Source organism: Girardinichthys multiradiatus, chromosome 7 (genome assembly GCF_021462225.1).
Source record: "Girardinichthys multiradiatus isolate DD_20200921_A chromosome 7, DD_fGirMul_XY1, whole genome shotgun sequence".
Classification (NCBI taxonomy): Eukaryota; Metazoa; Chordata; class Actinopteri; order Cyprinodontiformes; family Goodeidae; genus Girardinichthys; species Girardinichthys multiradiatus.
The window spans coordinates 23,516,847-23,537,733 of record NC_061800.1 but is presented as its reverse complement, the minus strand read 5'-3'; the positions used below and the strand labels follow the sequence as shown (position 1 = coordinate 23,537,733).

The window sequence follows — 20,887 nt, the reverse complement described above, 5'->3', positions numbered from 1 at the left end:
GTTCAGGATCAGCTGAGCAGCTGGAGGATCACCGCCCCGCTATGACTACAGAGCACCCTGGTTCTCCACGGATGATCAACCACACAAATAACAGTGCTGTTTTAGCCAGGTTAGTTCGGAGGATGGGTTCGTCAGAACCGAGATTTCCGCTCCTGCTCTGAAGCCTCCTGCGCTCGTTTCTTTGTTGTGGGTGAGTCACGATGCACCTGATAGCTGCTGCGTGTGTTTACGACGCTGACCATTAGCAAAAACAGTGTGTGTTGTAGCTAGAAAGCTGCCATTCCTGTTTAGGAACCAAAAAAACTGCCTTATATTAGTCAGTTTGCCTCATCCACTCTAATCAGTAGGATAAGCTAGTTACATGCAGTGAATTTGACTACTATCTCTTCCTAGGCTTTGGTCTGTGCTTGTGCAGAGTTACATAATGGCATCCTTCATTGATTCTACAGTACACTCAGTGGCCGGCTGTTATTTAGCCACTCATGCTGCATCTGCCAGCACTTTAAAGCCTGCTGCAGTGCTGTCGTCAGTCAGGTGACAGAGCTGCTCGGAGTCCACCCTCAAAGCACACAGTGGCTCACAGCTCTTTGCACAAGTATTCAGTTTTGACATGTTTTCCACCACAACCACAAGTAAACTTTGTTGGGATTTTTTGTGACAGGTACAAATTAGTGCATAGTTGTGAAGTGGTAAGGAAAGGATGCTTTGTTTTAAATAAATAAACAACACAATAAATCTGAAAATTTTGGTGTGTATTTCTGTTTATCCACCCCTCCTTATAGTGCCGCTTTTTGCAGCAAATATACACATGTCTGTTGGGATGTGGGATGTCTCTAAAAGCATTGCACATCTGGAAACTGAAAATGCCACATTCAACGCAGAATAGCTCATGTTTATCCAGGCTGGAAAAAGGGCACTTGTGAGCAGCAGTGTTCAAGTCTATCAGTTAGATTTCAGTCTGGACTTTGACTGGGCCATTTTACCAAACGAATTTAACATTTGGTTTATTTTAGTTTAGGGGTTTTGTCCTACTGGAAGTTTAAACTCTTTCCCAGTTTTTAGTCTTCTGACAGGGTGTTCTTTTAGGATGGCCTTCTATTTAGCTCTATCCTCAGAGCAAGATGCTTCCACAAATAGGCCAAATAGTAGTATTTTGGTATCCTCCTACCAGTTCACATTCTTCCACATCTTTGCTGTTTCCCCTGCATGACTTGAGCAATATGCAAATAGGGCTTTCCTTTAATAATGGATTTCTTTTCCCACTTATCTGCACTTTGTGGAATGCTTAACAGTGTTTCTATTGTCAGGTTTCTACCACCCGAGCTGTGGATCACTGCCATTCCTCCAAAGTTACCATTGCCTGCTGGCTAGTTTCCAGAGTAATGTTCTCCAGTCGGTTTAGGTGGACAGCTGTGTCTTGATTGGATTGCACTTTTCCATAATGTACTGTTTTCAGATGAGGGATTGAACTGTGCTTGATGACCCTGCTTTAAACTTCTCCGCAACTTCCTCTCTGACCTGTCTGTTCTGTTTATTAGTCTTCATCGTGCCGTTAGTTCACTAATGTTCTTTAACAAACCTCTGAGGCCTTCAGAAAACAGCTGATTAAAAACAAAGATTAAATTAAGCACACGGGTGTGTTTAAGGCCACCTCTGAAAGCAATTGATTGCACTGGATGTTATTTAGGTCTATTTAGAGTATTTAATTGTCAGAACCCATGAATTCTTGTTCTTCCACTTTGCTGTTATGTAATACTTTGTGCAGGTATGTCACATGAAATCCCAATAAAATACACTGGGCTTAAACAGGGATATTTTTGCAAAACACTCTATATGCGACTGGTTTCAATTCATCACACATGCAGTTTTGCTGATACAGCCAGTGGAGGAAGTGAGAACACATATCTTGTTCTGCCTGTGCTCACACAATTTGCTTATCAAGCTGTCACCTGTTAATTAACATGCCCTGTATGTATTCTCCTCGTTTTTAATGTGGTTGAAGAATAAGAATGTGAAACAAGGTGATCAGAACTGTGTGGAGAAAAGTAAAGGATGATTCTCATCTCTGCTCTTACGTCAAGCAGTGTATCTGAAACTGCAGAGGAAAACATGAGAACACAAAGTGCCTGAATATGAGATTGTATAAATGTGTCAGTTGAAAGATACTAAATCAGTTGCATTATCTTTTTGCTCATTTCTTTTAAGTAATAATGGAATAATGACCTTCAAATGTAATGGAAACATCAACATAGTGCTTCTGTGTGTGTTTGTCAATGGAGGACAGCTATGTCGCTACAGGGGTTGGACAATGAAACTGAAACACCTGGTTTTAGACCACAATAATTTATTAGTATGGTGTAAGGCCTCCTTTTGCGGCCAATACAGCGTTAATTCGTCTAGGGAATGACATATACAAGTCCTGCACAGTGGTCAGAGGGATTTTAAGCCATTCTTCTTGCAGGATAGTGGCCAGGTCACTACATGATACTGGTGGAGGAAAACGTTTCCTGACTCGCTCCTCCAAAACACCCCAAAGTGGCTCAATAATATTTAGATCTGGTGACTGCAGGCCATGGGAGATGTTCAACTTCACTTTCATGTTCATCAAACCAATCTTTCACCAGTCTTGCTGTGTGTATTGGTGCATTGTCATCCTGATGCATGGCACCGCCTTCAGGATACAATGTTTGAACCATTGGATGCACATGGTCCTCAGGAATGGTTCGGTAGTCCTTGGCAGTGACGCACCCATCTAGCACAAGTATTGGGCCAAGGGAATGCCATGATATGGCAGCCCAAACCATCACTGATCCACCCCCATGGTTCACTCTGGGCATGCAACAGTCTGGGTGGTACGCTTCTTTGGGGCTTCTCCACACCGTAACTCTCCTGGATGTGGGGAAAACAGTAAAGGTGGACTCATCAGAGAACAGTACATGTTTCACATTGTCCACAGCCCAAGATTTGTGCTCCTTGCACCATTGAAACCGACGTTTGGCATTGGCATGAGTGACCAAAGGTTTGGCTATAGCAGCCCAGCCGTGTATATTGACCCTGTGGAGCTCCCGACGGACAGTTCTGGTGGAAACAGGAGTTGAGGTGCACATTTAATTCTGCCGTGATTTGGGCAGCCGTGGTTTTATGTTTTTTGGATACAATCCGGGTTAGCACCCGAACATCCCTTTCAGACAGCTTCCTCTTGCGTCCACAGTTAATCCTGTTGGATGTGGTTCGTCCTTCTTGGTGGTATGTTGACATTAACCTGGATACTGTGGCTCTTGATACATCACAAAGACTTGCTGTCTTGGTCACAGATGCGCCAGCAAGACGTGCACCAACAATTTGTCCTCTTTTAACTCTGGTATGTCACCCATATTGTTGTGTGCATTTCAATATTTTGAGCAAAACTGTGCTTTTATCCTGCTAATTGAACCTTCACACTCTGCTCTTACTGGTGCAATGTGCAATCAATGAAGACTGGCTACCAGGCTGGTCCAGTTTAGCCATGAAACCTCCCACACTAAAATGACAGGTGTTTCAATTTCATTGTCCAACCCCTGTAAATCTTGTGTTGACATCGGGCAAAGTTTATCAACAAGCAAAGTACTGATCATTAAATTAGGTTAGGATGTGACTTTAACTGTCACATTATTTTAAACAATTACATTACCTTCTCACAATTACACTACCTTTTTATCAAGAAATCATCAGAAAGTGAGTTTATTTACAGACTTTATTTTAGTTCATTTATTGCTGCTTTTCTTGTGGAAGTGTGTATTCAGGTTATGAAGGCAAAAGAAGGCATATCCAGGCAAACCTGGTCCATTGACCTCTTCGCAAAAACTATGTACTAAACCATTGCATATCAATTTATTTCTCTTGGTGGGTAAATATTCAGAAAAGCTCAAATCTCCTGCATAATCTAATGTAATTGTATATTATTTTATTAATTCACCCTGTTTCTTTTGATTGTGGTCCTAAACCTTGTTTGGGGGCATTGACTCTTAAGAAATGTAACAGATTAAGACCTCCATAAAGGTATAACATTCGAAAAATATGATAACGTTGAGTAAAATTACCCAAAAAAGCAGAAGACAATGATTACGGGTAAATACCACAATATCATGATTTCATTGTATTTACTCAATGATTTAAGACAAATAAAATTGACATCTCCAATCTCTTTTTTTAATATAATATTAACAATTGTTTATATTATAATTGCAGTTAACTTATTTTTACCTATGACATTTATTAATTGGTATTTTGAATTTGTCAAATAGACCAACGTAAAAATATAGAAAAACAGCTGCTAAATTATTAGTTTGTTAATGCTTACTGTGCAGAATATTACAACCTTTTATTTGTCTTACTCTTTTAATTGTAACACTGGGAGTCTAACTATTTAGCCAGCTAATGCTACCAAGCCTGTCTGCTTGGGTAGCTGGCCTGCAGTCAGCTGCTTTACAGTTTTCAAATCGTGACTGTCTGTTGTTGTGCATAAGGAAATATTTCCAAACAGCTGAATTTTTCTTCATTGTAAGCAAGAAAAAGTATTTTTTCTTCAGACGACTTAGTAGTAGTGCAGAGCAACAGGTGGGGGTGGGGCGATATTGTGCCATTATATTTGTCTGGTGCAGCCAGAGAAAACTCCAGCCACACTGTTGTCTCATTAAAGTAACTTTGAACAACTGGAACAGTGTGATGGAGAATTGTTCAGTTTTGAAACTTGATACCAGTAACTGGCCCATATCCACACATAAAAATAACAAATTACTATGAGCAACATCCTGCTAATATATGTTATTTATTTGAGTCACATAGCTACATTTCCTTACAGTAGATTATGAGCCAATTATAGAAATCTAAAGTAGTTTATGGCAGTATAAAATCTCAAGTGTAGCGTTTTTTACTTGTAAATAGCTAGTAGTATTCATCCGTTATTTTTCATTGATTATAATTTGGCCACTCAACACTTCATTACTCTGCTGCTCAGCCTCTTTTCTCATCTAGCAAGGGCAGCGCCTGTGAGTGGGCAGCAAAGCCTCGGTGACCCGTCCCCCATTATCTTGTGTCATGATGTATGTTTGGATGGGTTGTACTGGAATTCTAATTTCCCCTCGGGGATCAATAAAGTATCATTGAATTGAATTGAATTCATCCCGAGCATGTGCTGTTCATCGTATCAACTGTAAAGCCCTCAGACTCCAGATGACTGCGTCCCTTTAATCCTACCTCCCTGATCCCCACCCCTAATAACATACACTCCTTATATGTGAATGTAGTAAATTATACAGATTAGCCTACAGAGAACGAGTAGCTGGAGGTTTCAGCTCATCGTCAAACAGCTTCTTGTCATATTTCAGCACTTCTGATGTGGTTGTGCAGTCTGTGAATTTGTCAGCTGAAGATTAAAGTAGTTCCTTCATAATTTGGGGAATACTGAAACTGTATTTTGCTTGAGATGCAAATGAAAAAGTTTATTCTTGTTCTTTGTCTGCCGAGTATCATTCTGAATGTTTGCTGTCATCTTGTTTGTCCTCCGTCTGATCATTCATTTCAGTTTGTGTTAGTACTCCTTCGTCTTCGGCTGTCCCGCAACCAGTAATGAATAAGCGTCTCTATGTCCTCTGCCTCGGAGCTAATTGGCTAATTTTATTTGTAATAAACAAGCCTTGCAGGCAGAGAGCTATCCGGCAGGTTTCAGACAGGCGGGTAATGTCACCGTCTTTCTACCTTCTCCCTTTTTTCCCCCAGATGTCTTCCAAGAACATGGTGTGATCAAACTGGTGCAGCATGGATCCAGAGGAGCTCGAGCTGCAGAATGACTACCGTTACCGTAACTACGCAGCGGTCATCGAGAAGGCACTGCGAAACTTTGAGTCGTCCAGTGAGTGGGCAGATCTCATCTCCTCCCTTGGAAAGCTCAATAAGGTGCAGTATGGAGACCACTAGAAATATTACTCTGCCTTTTTAATGGGTCCGTTTTGCAGCATTAGTTCAGAGTTTCTTGGTTTCTTTTTGATATTTTGTTTAGCTCTGTTTTAGTTCCCTGAGGTTATGGTTGAGGTTTGCTTTCTCACTGATACTTCCTCTTTCTGTTCCTTATAAGTCTTCTTATCATTTATTATGAAGAATAAAAGTGCCAATGTTTTCTTGTTCCTGCACAGCAAATGTTGACTTTGGAGTGTCCCTGTGTGTTCAAGCCCTAAAATCACTCCTGAAAGTAGACACTGGACGGGAGGGTAACATTTAATCTTCAAAATCAAGCCTACACTGTGTTAAAAATGTGTTACGTTTATATTTTCTTTGATACTTGTGTGAGTCACTATGCAGTTGTTGGTCAAATTTTTACTCAGTTTTATTTTATTTTGTATTATTTCCAGGCCCTGCAGAGCAACCTTCGCTACTCTCTCTTGCCCAAGAGGCTGATCATAGGAAAGCGTCTGGCTCAGTGCCTGCACCCGGCTCTGCCCAGCGGAGTCCACCTCAAGGCTCTAGAGACGTACGAGGTCATCTTCAAAATCATTGGCACAAAATGGCTGGCCAAGGATCTGTTTATTTACAGGTAAGTGAACATCATAAAATAATTTCCTTTAGCAAGAAGAATCGAGGCCTTATTATAGCTAATCTCCCTATAACTTAATGAATGTGTTGTTTTTCTTCTTCAGCTCTGGGTTGTTCCCACTGTTGGGTCACGCAGCCATGGCAGTTAAGCCTGTGCTGCTGACACTGTATGAGCGTTACTATCTCCCACTGCAAAGGGCTTTGCTTCCCAGTCTGCAGGCTTTCATAACTGGACTCTTACCTGGTCTGGAAGAAGGACTGGAGGTCTATGACAGGTATATAAAAACATGTTTTTTTCACTTGGTTTTTCCCCTAAAATTAAAAATGAAACAAGTGAAGAAAGTTTTAAATCTTTAGTTTATTATCATGTAACCTAGACTTCAGATGTTCAAAACGCCGTTTGAACTAAAGGATCTCTCCGTCCATCAATTCATCCTTTCTTGCTTATCTTAGATCTGGCCGGATATGTAACATGTCAAGGAGGGACACAGACATCCCTCACTCTAGCAGCACTCTCCAGCTTATTTTGTGGGACCCCAAAGCTTTTCTAGGCCAGAAGGGAGGTACAGAAAAGTCCCTCTTGTGTTTCTTGGTATGCCTTAGTGGGACGGGCTTAGAAATCCTCCAAAAGAAGGTGCAACTACTCTGTCTCTAAGACAGACACCCAACAAGAATGCTCATTTCAGCTGCTTATACGGATCCCGTCTTTTCCGTCCTGTTTCATATGTCAGGTGGCAGGATGTAACCTAGATTAGCCGTTAAATTGAGAGTGTTTTCTTGTAGCTCGGCTATTTCTACAATGGAACAGACTGTAGCAGCATCCGCATTACTGCAGATAAGGTTCCAGTCCCTCGTGAACAGCCCGCCAAGATGCTTACTGCTTAAGGCAGAGACTGACCCCTGACCTGGCCCCCGACTTCTTAGAGATGCCAGTAGAACCACAAACCATTCTATCCAAGGCAAGGCCTTGAGGTCCTCTCGATGAATATCACAGAACTGCTACATTAACCTGGTGAAAGGGCTTGATAGGGGAAGACAGCCACAGAAAATGAGGAACCTTGCGCTGATTAGATGGTTTAGCTAATGTAAGTTCAGCTTGGTTCTAGGGGTTTGGCTGAGCACTCAGCCCGGATAAGCGACAGGTAGTCCCACCCATCTGGGTATATAGATGCTAAGGTCAGGGGTCATGTGTGCAGGGTGGTAAGCAAGGGATGAAGTCTGAGCATACTATTTTCTTTAATCACAATCTAAAATAATCTTTGTAAAACAAAATGATCTCCACTGAATGCGACATTGCTTCTCTTCATTATTTTCTAAATAAAAATGATTCGTTTTGGAAAGCCGGATGACTCAGCTTGTGTGCTGACTCTGTAGTGTACTTATATTTAATTTTAATAATGTCATTATTATAACTTAACATTTAACTATTTTCTCTCCCAGGAGTAAAATTTACCCAGATAGCGTCAATATGCTTCTTTTTAGATGAGTTATGCTTTGTCAACTTTCATGACGAAGCTACATTGATTTGCATATTTTAAACATGTACTCTTGTAAAAAATGAAATAGAAAAAGAGGCTGAAGCCTAACTAAACTTTTCATGATCTAAACCTTTTTTAATTAGTTGCTGATTTATGGAAACCCCACATAACTGCATATCTCTTTCCAGTGGTATTATACTTTTATATAGTAGTATTATATCTTTAATCTCTTTCTGTTCAGGACTGATGCTCTGCTGGTCAAGCTGTCGCTGCTAGTGGGTCAGCAGGTCTTCTACGGCGCCCTGTGGGGTAGCATGCTGGTCACCCCAATGGTACGGCTGCCTGCTTCTGTCTTTGTGGTCACACATTTTGACCGTATGGCCCCGCTGAGTCAGCAGACCCACATGTTGGGCTACGGCCATCGTGCAGTGGTAAGTGTCTGCGTTCGTCTTCAGTCCTTCCTTCTTCCAACATATTTACCTACACTAACTGTTTCATCCCATTCAGTCACGCTTTAAGTTTTCTGTTTCTCTGTGTGCCTCCAGATAAAGTCAGTCTGTCTGTCTCTGCAAGATTCAAACGTGTTGGTGCAGAGGAACATGCTCGAAGTTCTCCTCTACTTTTTCCCCTTCGCCACATGTCTGGTAGGTAAAATTGTCGGTCGCCCAAGTAAAGTGCTTCTCCATTATTTCCCTGTGTGTACTTGTTCCAAAGATATTCAAAGATTTCTTTTAAAAAATGTTGGTTGGCAACCATTTATTGACATGTACGAAGCAACCAGAGGCAGTTATCTAATCACCTATAAATAAGCCTACATAAATAATTATCTAAGCAAAACAGACACACTTATGTTTGACTTATGCTCCTGGCCTATTTCCTGGAAATGTCAATCAGATCTAACATTTATTATGGATTATGAGTCTCAGTCTTCTGGTCTACTCTGAAAAATGGCCTTAATTTATTAATTTGGAGATTTATTGTAACATAAGACAAAGTAATAAAATACATTATACTTTTCACTTTCATATTCTAGCCAAAAATTAATTACCCATAAATATTTCTCACCCAGGGATGTTTGCTATCGCTTCTTTTTATTGTTTATATGGTTTTTCTGTTGTATCGACATAGATCTGTAAGCCTTTATAGAGGTGCTGTCTCTTTCTGATGGTCAGTTCATCAAGCACATTTGACCAGTCGCACCTGACCAACACTCCATCCATCCATTGTTTCATTTCCAGGGTGCGCTTTAAGCTATTTTCCATTCCAGAAATCTTTCACATTTGCTGTCATGCGTTTTACCAATAACCTGATCACAACCTTGGCATCTGCCTCTGCCCCTCACTTTAAGCATAAACTACATTTATTAGTAGTTCAATTGTGTGGTGTTTATTATCCTAAGCACTGTTGTAAAGTCAGAACTTTGCAAATGCCAAATTAAAGTAAGGTCATTTATGAGCCAAAAGCAGCTTTTGACTGTGGGGACTCAAAGTGGGGTTGAGAGCCTGCAGCTACACAGCCACCATTTTCTGGTTGAGGACCATAGCTCAGTCTTAGAGGAGCTGATTCTAATCTATCCTTCTTGAATCCTAAGGGGTTTACTTAGTTTTCCTTATGTCTGTATTTGCCATTTGTGTGGGTATGCTTTGATGCTGAAAATACACAGATTTTCATATATCCACAGACCTTTTTGAATGAAAATGCTAATTATACCATCAGAAAACCTTTTCTGCCCTTCAGCTAACCCTCCCTCTGTCTGTTGTTGGTTTAGGACCCTGCAGAGCCGAGTGTCGCTCTGAGTGCTGAAGACATGACCACTGTGGTTTCTGCAGCCTTACTCACTCTGCTCAGGAGAGACATGTCCCTCAACAGACGCCTCTACGCCTGGCTCCTAGGTCCTCACGTTTAGGATGTAGATTAGCAATGAATCCCAAGCTAAATTATCACATTACTGTTTGGCAGAGAAAAACATTTTATTTATTCTCGCTGATGTTTGTCTTCCTGCGTTTCTGTCTTCAGGTACAGACATTAAAGGAGGGATGGTGGCACCACATCCCACGCTTTCCACCACCATGGAGGAGCACACCTCGTTCTACTTCAACACTTATTCCAAAGATTATCTTGTGAAGGTGGTGTTTTATTTACTCACAGTTAGTTTTGCTGTAAGAAAAGTGATGTAATAAGATTAAGACTCATGTTCTGTCTTACTCTGAGTGTTGTAAGGCTCAACCTGTGGCTGGTTTGCTTTGAATAAAGGAGAAACACCTGAACAAGCGCTGTCCTAAGTGGACCACATCCCATTTCCAATCACATGTAATGGTTATTGAGTTATAAGAGCTGCAACAGAAGCAGCATTTAAAGATTTTTTTCTTGCATTATTAGGTCCGATAATTGAAAAGTATCTAATTTAAATGAACTTTCTCCTTTTCTCGTTTCCCCTACACTAGTTTTCATTCTAAACCATTTTACAGCATACAAATGTCATACAAAATAAACCAGAATACATCAAAAGATATATTGTGCTTTCTGTCTGCAGGCTCTGATTAACATCCTCAAACAGAAGAAGGTGGACAGTGACCCAGAAAGCGTCATCTCTTACCTCAGACCCTTTCGCATCATTATAAGTCTGCTCGATAAACCCGAGATAGGTGAGCAGAAGCACATTAAGATGCTTAATTGTTTCCAACCTGCTTTAAAGATATGGCTTTTTATCTGTTCAGGTCCAGCTGTCTTGAGCAGTGTGTTGTTGGAGGTGGTCCGAGCTTTCCACAGCTACTGTCTGGAGATGCTTGGAGAGGAGACCATGACAAAGTCAGGACACTCGGCCAACCAGCTTGCTTGGTGAGCAAAATGAACAATGAAATTGAAACAGTTTCTTTTAAAACATAAAGTGGTAGAGATACTTTTTATCACGGGAATCCTAAAATAGATTGATATTTTGCTTTGTCTTCCTTTAACAGTAAAATAAAAGAGAACAAGAATGCCTCAGAGATCATAAAAACGACGAACATGCTTGTGAGCTCCTTGAACAGCGAATACCTGTGGGAGTACATGACTCAACGCTTTTGCACGTCTGTCAGGTTTGTCAATCCCACTGATTCTTTATTTGCAAGTTTGTTTGTCTTTTTTACCATAAAGCAAAAAAATATATCTATATTTTGAGGAAATAAAATTTTGGAGTTTTCTCTTGGGGATGAAGCTGAGGGGAACTGTTTGTATTATTTAATACAAACAGTTGGACTGCATAAAAAGCAAAAAATATGATCTGTGGTTATCAAGTTTTATATATTAATAACGTTAGTTGAAATGCATTTCAAATTTGATGCCAGCAGCACATTTCTAAAATATTGGACAGACGTTTCTGCTTCACTGTTATTCAACCCATTCATATTTTCAGACAACAATCTGTAAACTTTTAACACTGGATTTATATATTAAAAAATTGAATGTGTTTTCTTTTGGCCTTTGTGACACACCTGAAGCTGTTCAGTTGTTTTGAAGTGATACAAATTCAATTCAATTGAGCCACATACATTCCATACTAAGACACTGAATTACTCTCCAGTAAAAACTAGAATTAGAAGAAGCAGTTATGCAAATGGTCCAAGCCCTCCTTGGAAACAATTTCAAGGTAAGACTTCCCTCAATCCATTATGGCTGTACCGGCTGTATCCACCTAAAATATGTTAAAAAAAATAGACAACTCTTCAAAAATAAGTCAAAATGTTGAAAGAAAATATGTCATATAAGGAAAATATGCAAATGTATTTTATCGTTTCCAACTATATTTAAACGATTTTGTATAAAACAGTGTAGTGACTTAATGTGGACATTGTCTTAGAGATGCTGCAAAGTGGTTGCAAAATTGATTTCTAGCTGGAAAGCTACAAAAGTTGAAGGTAAAAAGATTTATATGTTTGGGAGTAACAAATTTATATTTCAATTAGTTAGACAGACCATCAGGATGGATTAAACAACCTTGGCCACAGAAGTGGTAGCGCTTCTTAATTACGTTTTTTTTCTTTGCACAGTATGGATCTAAATGTCTCTTTCAGATTTTCTAAATTTGTTCAGAAACTGTAGTGATCTAATCCAGTTCCTCTTCAAACCTGTTTTGTATGGCAGCGTTGACTATCACAGCAGTTTCAGCTTGAGTTTGCCAGTACGCTTTGTGTGAGATTATTCTGAAATATCTGACTTTTTTCTATGATATTTTTTTACCACAAAGGATGAACTCTTTAACTTGTGCATTTCATTATTATTTCCTGTTATTTTTCATTAAATAATATATTTCAGCAGGCTGTTTCATTGGCACTGCCTCATCTTGACTTCTGAAAATCGTAACAGATCTGAAATTTTTAAAGTAATTTCATTTTTCATTTTCATTTTTAGCAGCATGTCCTGCCAATTGTATAATTTTTTTTTTGAACAACCCCCTTTCAGAGTACAACATTGCTTTTTTAATATTGTGTTTTAAGAATAAGGTTTTGGTAACTAAAGCTTAAAATGAGATACAACATGCGTGCAAGCTTCTGTTTTCTGCTCTTAAAGACATGAATCTAAGTTCTGTTGCGTTTTTCCTAAAGTGAAAAAGATAATCGGCCAACGCCTCCGGAGCAGGACTACGGTCAACCTGCTCCCTCTGTCATGGAAATGTCCAACCTCATCATTTTCCTGCTGGATGTTCTTCCTCTGGTAATTAGCACATATTTTTCAAGAGACGGTGGTGTTAAAGCACCTTCATATAAAATAAATTGCCATGTTTAAAAAAAATCTAGCTAATTAACACCACTTTAGAAACTTCTCAAGCAGCAGCATGTTTGTGTTTTCTCACAGGAGCTCTATGCCGACATCCAGTCACTTTTTCTCCCCGACATGCTTGGCACCATGCTGCATAGCCTGCGATGCCACATGGACTCCATTTCCCTTGATGAGGTAACACAGGGGCTGCGAGCGTGCTTCAAGGTCCTGAGTAAGGTCCAGATGCCCGTGGCTTACATGGATGTTGATGGAGGAGCACATACAGAGGAGGTGGAGTCAGTGTCACCAGAGGAGGAAACCACAAAGGTGAGGAACTGTTATAGTTGGTGCCAGTTCAGGATGTTTTAAATGCTTATCAAGTATGCCTTATCTAGGATGGACACAACGAGGGGGAGAAAAAGGGAAGCGCTAATGGACATCAGGAAAATGAGAGGGAGAGGCGAAATGGAGGAGGTGAAGCTGAGCCCGCTAACGGTGTTTACTCAACACTGAGGTCTGAAGACAGCGGATTGGGCATCAGCGCTTCACCCTCAGAGCAGCACCTGCAGCTGGGAATGGTGACGGAGGCCGAGCGAAATGGAACGTGCAAAACCGGCGTTGGAGTTTGGAGAAGGGGAGGGAGTGTAGAAGCCATGACGCAGTGTCTGCAGGATATTCTAGCCTTCATAACCACCAGGTAACCTTCATAACCAGGTGAAGCTGTTTGGTTGCAACAGTGTAAGGCATTTCTGAACATTTTTTTTCTTTAACCTGACATTCAGATACCTGATGGTACAAGTGGAGGATGTTGGAGGTCCGGAGCCAGAGCCTCAGCATGACCAGAGCGCCAACTCTGTGGATCATAAGTCTCTGTTAGGGAGACGTGAATTTAAAGACAAACTGACTGAGCTGTTTACTCCAAATAAACTCAAAGCCCGTGTCTCACCAGAGACCCAGCTCCCAGCATCCCCCACAGAAAAGAAAAAATGGGTTGGCTCCACAGTGTGCATGAACTGGGCAGCTGGTTACATGCCCAGAGGAAGAGCTGAGATCTCTGAGGCCTGTCGACAGACCTTCGTCGCCACCTGTCACCTGCTGCTGGAGAGCACCACCTTCCCAGTGTACCTGAGTGAGGAGGAGATGCTCGCACTTTACACGGACATGTTTGGACACTCAGGTTAGCACATGGACAGTGTCGTGCAAAAATATGCATAACTCTTTAGCGTTTTGTGATGCTAAAACCACAAACTTTAATGTGTTTTGTTGGTATTTCAAGTTGATGAATCAACACAAAGTAGTCCTTGGATGTAAAGGTAAAAGGTAAAAAACAATACAAGGTTTCATTAGTGTTTATAAAAAAAAAAAATCTGAAAAGTGTTGCATTCATTTGTATTTAGCCCCCCTAAGTCAATCTTTACTCCTAATCCTATTTTTTTTTTTTTTTGCCCATTCTTCTTTGCAAAGTGGCTGTAGAACATTTCATTGTATCTCTACCCATTTGTTTAGGGTTGTTCTCCTGCAGGAAGGTGAACCTCTGCTACTGTTGGTGTCTTTTGGCCGCCTCTAGACAGCTTTTCTTCTTGGATTGTCCTGTATTTAGCTGCATCCATCCTCTCCACTCTGGCCAGCTTCCCAGTCCCTGCTGATGAAAAGTGTTCCCATAGCATGATGGTGCCCCCACCATGTTTCACAATGGTGATGATCAGTTTAGGTTGATGGTCATGTCTTGACAGGATTACAGCTGTGCCAGACTTCTTTCCATTTTTGGATGATGGATTGAACATACTATATATTGAGATTAGACTGCACACGGCCGGGTTCCATTTATTAATTAGGTGGACTCTTAATGGGGTTTGCTGCACTGGATTTATTAAGGGCTGCTATAGTACAGGGGGCTAAACACAACTTTTCAGATTTTTAAATATTTTGGAAACTCTGTATCCCTTTGTTAGACCACACAGTTGTGTACTGGTTTTGTGTTGGTCTATCACATAATATTGCCTAACGTGCAAAATGTTTAAAAGTTCAAGCGGTATGAATACTTTTACAAAGTATTGTGAATCAACTCTGCTTTAAAATTCCTTTACCCACAAATAAGTCATCAAATGTTTTTTTTTGTTTTTTTTACCTATTTTAGGCAGTGACTTGGACAGCCTACCCATGTGGCTGAGGTCCCTGATGATTCTGTGCTGCATGTCTAGGGACTACAACATCCAGCACACCGCAGTGGCCTCCCTGCTAGAGCTCGTCAACCACTCCCAGTCCTTAGCACTGGTCATTGAGGACAAGCACAAACGCTACCAGAGCTCTGATACCAACCCCTTGAGTGGGCGGCTGCAAATGGTCAGTGTGCCGCCCATCTATCCGGTCCTGCTTCGAGCCATAGAGGATGGCACAGACTTCTTTCAGGTCAGATTATCAAAAGGGGAACTATTAGTGTGACTAAAACTGTTTGATGAAGGCCTTATTTAAGGTTTGGCTTTCCTGTAACCCAGAGGTTATCCCGGGTACTGTGGAGTCAGCTGGACACAGAGCAGAGAGAGCAGCACGTTTCCTGTGTGGATCTGTTTTACAGGCTGCATTGTTTGGCTCCCTCAGCATCCATCTGTGAGGACATCATCTGCCAGGCACTGTTGCACAAAGACAAGGTTCATATAGTTGTTTTCTTTTCACTCTCTTCTGAATATCATTTAATTTGGGACAGAAAGACTGAGCTAACAGAGGAAGCAGTGTGAAAATTTGATCAGGAAAACCAAAAGTTTGTTTGTTTTTGTTCCCCAGGCAGTTCGGCTGGAAGCTCTGCACCGCTTCACAGTGATGTGGCACCTGACCCGGGAGATTCAGTGCAACAGAACCATGTCTCTGAGTCGATCCTTCGATCGGTCAGTTCATCCTGGATTTTTTTTAAAGGCAAAAACTTCAATAAGGACACTTCATAATGCTTCACAATGCTTTTTCACGGAATATATCTGTACATATGTAACATTAATATGTTACATATGAATTTCTGCATGGAGTTTGCATGTTCTCCCCGTGCATGCGTGGGTTCTCACCGGGTACTCCGGCTTCCTCCCACAGTCCAAAGACATGCCAATTAGGTTAATTGGTCACTCTAAATTGCCCTTAGGTGTATGAATGAGTGTGTGCTTGTTTGTTTGTGTGTTGCCCTGCAATGGACTGGCAACCTGTCCAGGGTGTATCCTGCCTCTCGCCCATAGACTGCTGGAGATAGGCACCAGCTCCCCCGCGACCCACTATGGAATAAGCGGTAGAAAATGACTGACTGACTGACTGAATTTTTCATCTGTTGAAAAATGGTTGTAATAGAAAATAATCACGCTTGTAAATAGGAAAAACAGCAGCATGCTTTATTTGGAGTTGAAGGAAGGGGAGTCCGCCTCACCCTGCCTCTCCACTCCAATAAAACTACCAGGGGTACCCTAACATTTCTCCGTGTTTTCCCCCCTCTCTGCTCCTCATGTTTGCATCTGCACCGTGCAGCCTTACATCAAGACCTCAATAGATGTGCTCCTCCGCCATAACAATGTAGCTTCTCTCCTGTTGCTATAAATCGGGAACATGTGAACGCTTACAGATATTTGATAATTTAGTACATGTCTTGTTTCCTTGAGCGGGCGGGCGGTCTATCTCTGTTGGTTTATTTTATAGAATCTCCTAAATGTGATGACATTTTTTAAAAAAAGTTCAGGGCTATGAATATTTTTGGAAGGCCCTGCAATTGTATTGACCAGATAAAGAGTTTTTTGTGTCGTTGTTGTTTGATGGCCTCTGTGGTGTTTCAGGTCTCTGTGTGTTGTGGTGGACAGCCTGACCTCCACCGATGGCTCAATAAGTGCAGCCGCTCAGTGCTGGCTGATTAGAGCTCTGTCCCTGAACGATGTGATCCGAATCCTGGAGCCTATCCTGTTGCTGCTGCTTCACCCGTCCACCCAGCGCTGCTCCATCCAGAGCGTCAAACAGAATCTCACCGCCGGTAAGCAAATTCATCTGTGCCTTGTAAGAGATTTCATGTGCTTGTTGTTAACTTGAGCTGCTTATTGTTTTTAAGGTAACCTGAAGCTTTTAAACAGCAGAAGAAGTTTGATTAAAACTTCTCGGACATCTGCAGACGTGGTGACAGATGATGGGACGACGTTAAACAGTCTGAATGTCGTTGACAGAGAAGCTTTGTGGACTGAATTGGACAGTGGGCCAGAGCCAGAAAAACCCACAGACACTTTAGCGGCGTCAAGGAGTGAGAGTGAGGAAACAGAAGAAGATGAGGTTAAAGAGGAGGAAGAGGAGGAGGCTGAGAGTGAGCATACTGAGTCAGCAGACACCAGCGGGGCCCAAGTTTCCACAGAGAACTCCAGTTCAGGTTCTGCTCCGCCCAGCAGCATTGAGGAGGGAGGTTTGGTGAACGGCTTGCGAAGGGTAGAGTCTGAGCACACGCAGGCGTCTGATTCCCTGTCGAGTGAAGAAGAGGAGGATTTAGAGCTGGAGGCCATGGCCAGATCTCGCCTGTTGAAGCAGGAACGTGAGAAGAGAGAAGCTATTGACTCTCTGTTCCGCCACGTGCTGTTGTACCCCGTGGCAGGCGGCTGGCACCGTCTCCTCCAGGGCTTGGCACTGCTCGACAGTCTGTTGAGGAGCAGCCCTGAGTGCCACCTGGTGGACGCCTTGTGCTGCACGTCGCTAGACACGAGCTCTGCTGCACATTTAAACCTGGTCTCAAACCTTCTGCAGCGCCACCAGCAGGCTCAGGATGGCAAGTGCTTCTACGGCTGCCTGCTTTCTCCCACCTCTTCCCCCTCTGTGCCCCCCTCCCTGCTCATCGAGCTGCTGGTGTCGCTCTGCTTGCGAATTCTGCGCTCTCACTACCCGTCCTATCTGAGCCTGACTCCCCTGGACCTGCAGGGCAACAGGGAGGTCCAGGTGAAGAGCGTGTCGGTGCTGACTCGGATTGTGAACCAGCTCTGCTGCACGGTACGAGGACAGGAATGCAGCAAAGCCACTCTGGAGTCAATCCACAGACTCCTCACATGCTGTAAAGTGCAGCAATATGCCCTGCTTTCACTGTCTGCCTCCATGTACATCTGCCAAAAGGCAGCGGATAAGGGATCATCCAAAGGAGCTGAGCTGCTAGATGAGCAAGGAGGCTTGTCGGAGGAGAGTCTTGTAAATCTGGGTGTAGGAGGGGGGCAGGAGCAGTGCCCCTTACAAATAGAGTTGCTGAAATTGCTCCAGGCTCTCATAGTGCTGGAATACCATGTGTGGCCAGGTGGGTCAGCAATGGGTGGAGCTTCTGGCCAACCTGGAGATCCTCGTGAATCCTCGCCAGCCTCAACCCCACTGGCCCGTGAGTGGCAAACTGCTGTGCTCTTCCAGCAGTCCATCAAAGCAGCGCAGTATGTCCAAAGCCACCCCATCACAGCCCAGGGGATGTTTGTTTCTGCTGCAGCAAGAGCCCTGCAGCCTCAGTACGGGTACGCCATGCACCCCCACTGGGTGTCTCTGCTGTGCTCCTCTCTGCCGTACCTGGGACGATCTTTAGGGATCATCGTGTCCCCGCTTATCAGTCAGATCTGCAGGAACGTGGATGAACTGGTGAAGCTCCATGAGCATGATGGAGGGAAGACGAACCACAGGTAGCTAAAACAATTGTAGCCTCTTTCTACGATTACACTGATATGCAAATTAAAGCTTCTAAATATCTTGACATTTAATTGTCAAAACAATATCACATGTGTGTATTAAAAAAATTGACAAAAGGCTGCCGGGATGCAAAAATCGTAAGGCTGGTTAGCATCGTTCTCTACATGCCAATAATATATTTGACATGTTGGATGGATGCTTTCTGCACATCTGATTTGTAGTGGCCAGGAAGGATAGCAGAAGACATCACCATAATAGAAACACATGACAGGGATGGGGAAGATGTGGGTTAATCGCTACTGAAACTGTTAGAAATTCTTCCTGATTTTCTGATTCAGATTGTTCGATAGCTTACATTTTCTTTTTAAGCGTGACGATAAATAATATAAAAAAATATTAAACAAATTATATTTCAGTTCAATTTTCTAATGAAACATTAATCATGTTGCTATAGAAACTGTTTATTTGAAAGGATGTGTTTTAGTTTGTATGGCTGGTCAAAAGACTTTACATTTCCACGCCTTATAAGTTTCTTATCAGCTGGTCGGGAACAGTTAAGCCACCCAGGCACCAGCTACTGTGTCATTGTACAGGTCCTTCTCAAAATATTAGCATATTGTGATAAAGTTCATTATTTTCCATAATGTCATGATGAAAATTTAACATTCATATATTTTAGATTCATTGCACACTAACTGAAATATTTCAGGTCTTTTATTGTCTTAATACGGATGATTTTGGCATACAGCTCATGAAAACCCAAAATTCCTATCTCACAAAATTAGCATATTTCATCCGACCAATAAAAGAAAAGTGTTTTTAATACAAAAAACGTCAACCTTCAAATAATCATGTACAGTTATGCACTCAATACTTGGTCGGGAATCCTTTTGCGGAAATGACTGCTTCAATGCGGCGTGGCATGGAGGCAATCAGCCTGTGGCACTGAGGTCTTATGGAGGCCCAGGATGCTTCGATAGCGGCCTTTAGCTCATCCAGAGTGTTGGGTCTTGAGTCTCTCAACGTTCTCTTCACAATATCCCACAGATTCTCTATGGGGTTCAGGTCAGGAGAGTTGGCAGGCCAATTGAGCACAGTGATACCATGGTCAGTAAACCATTTACCAGTGGTTTTGGCACTGTGAGCAGGTGCCAGGTCGTGCTGAAAAATGAAATCTTCATCTCCATAAAGCTTTTCAGCAGATGGAAGCATGAAGTGCTCCAAAATCTCCTGATAGCTAGCTGCATTGACCCTGCCCTTGATAAAACACAGTGGACCAACACCAGCAGCTGACACGGCACCCCAGACCATCACTGACTGTGGGTACTTGACACTGGACTTCTGGCATTTTGGCATTTCCTTCTCCGCAGTCTTCCTCCAGACTCTGGCACCTTGATTTCCGAATGACATGCAGAATTTGCTTTCATCCGAAAAAAGTACTTTGGACCACTGAGCAACAGTCCAGTGCTGCTTCTCTGTAGCCCAGGTCTGGGGAATGCAGCACCTGTAGCCCATTTCCTGCACACGCCTGTGCACGGTGGCTCTGGATGTTTCTACTCCAGACTCAGTCCACTGCTTCCGCAGGTCCCCCAAGGTCTGGAATCGGCCCTTCTCCACAATCTTCCTCAGGGTCCGGTCACCTCTTCTCGTTGTGCAGCGTTTTCTGCCACACTTTTTCCTTCCCACAGACTTCCCATTGAGGTGCCTTGATACAGCACTCTGGGAACAGCCTATTCGTTCAGAAATTTATTTCTGTGTCTTACCCTCTTGCTTGAGGGTGTCAATAGTGGCCTTCTGGACAGCAGTCAGGTCGGCAGTCTTACCCATGATTGGGGTTTTGAGTGATGAACCAGGCTGGGAGTTTTAAAGGCCTCAGGAATCTTTTGCAGGTGTTTAGAGTTAACTCGTTGATTCAGATGATTAGGTTCATAGCTTGTTTAGAGACCCTTTTAATGATATGCTAATTTTGTGAGATAGGAATTTTGGGTTTTCATGAGCTGTATGCCAAAATCATCCGTATTAAGACAATAAAAGACCTGAAATATTTCAGTTAGTGTGCAATGAATCTAAAATATATGAATGTTAAATTTTCATCATGACATTATGGAAAATAATGAACTTTATCACAATATGCTAATATTTTGAGAAGGACCAGTATTTCTAGTCATAATAAAGATGGATCTCTTGTCAGTACTGAAATCACTTTAGTTTCACGGACACATTGAGAATCTGACTGAAGTGCTCTGAGTTTTTACTGTATTTAAACTTTTTTGTTAGCGTTGTCGGCAGGAGGGAGAACATCGCTCCCGACTACCCATTGACTCTGCTTGAAGGCCTGACCACCATTACACATTACTGTCTCCTTGACAACAAAAAGGTAAGGCACTCGTACACTGACATCTATACCTGTTCTGCTATCTATCATTTAATACCAGAGTTTGCTTTAACTT

General features: G+C 42.2%; 1 protein-coding gene across 2 annotated transcripts in view; it reads left to right on the top strand.

Annotated features, from left to right (window-relative positions):
• Window positions 1-20,887, top strand: part of dop1b (DOP1 leucine zipper like protein B) — a 29,263-nt gene continuing 8,376 nt past the window's right edge. Inside the window, exons 1-21 of one of the 2 annotated variants that reach the window (XM_047370906.1) lie at window positions 1-190; window positions 5,758-5,934; window positions 6,387-6,568; window positions 6,672-6,842; window positions 8,287-8,476; window positions 8,591-8,689; window positions 9,814-9,937; window positions 10,062-10,171; window positions 10,579-10,690; window positions 10,763-10,883; window positions 11,003-11,122; window positions 12,629-12,737; window positions 12,879-13,109; window positions 13,178-13,479; window positions 13,565-13,959; window positions 14,920-15,191; window positions 15,278-15,430; window positions 15,564-15,664; window positions 16,586-16,776; window positions 16,852-18,430; window positions 20,715-20,814. In XM_047370906.1, the coding sequence (XP_047226862.1) occupies window positions 5,797-5,934; window positions 6,387-6,568; window positions 6,672-6,842; window positions 8,287-8,476; window positions 8,591-8,689; window positions 9,814-9,937; window positions 10,062-10,171; window positions 10,579-10,690; window positions 10,763-10,883; window positions 11,003-11,122; window positions 12,629-12,737; window positions 12,879-13,109; window positions 13,178-13,479; window positions 13,565-13,959; window positions 14,920-15,191; window positions 15,278-15,430; window positions 15,564-15,664; window positions 16,586-16,776; window positions 16,852-18,430; window positions 20,715-20,814 (4,800 nt within the window). In that variant the 5' untranslated portion in view covers window positions 1-190; window positions 5,758-5,796. The remainder of the gene's footprint in view (window positions 191-5,757; window positions 5,935-6,386; window positions 6,569-6,671; window positions 6,843-8,286; window positions 8,477-8,590; window positions 8,690-9,813; window positions 9,938-10,061; window positions 10,172-10,578; window positions 10,691-10,762; window positions 10,884-11,002; window positions 11,123-12,628; window positions 12,738-12,878; window positions 13,110-13,177; window positions 13,480-13,564; window positions 13,960-14,919; window positions 15,192-15,277; window positions 15,431-15,563; window positions 15,665-16,585; window positions 16,777-16,851; window positions 18,431-20,714; window positions 20,815-20,887) is intronic. The other variant, XM_047370908.1, reaches the window with a different exon arrangement.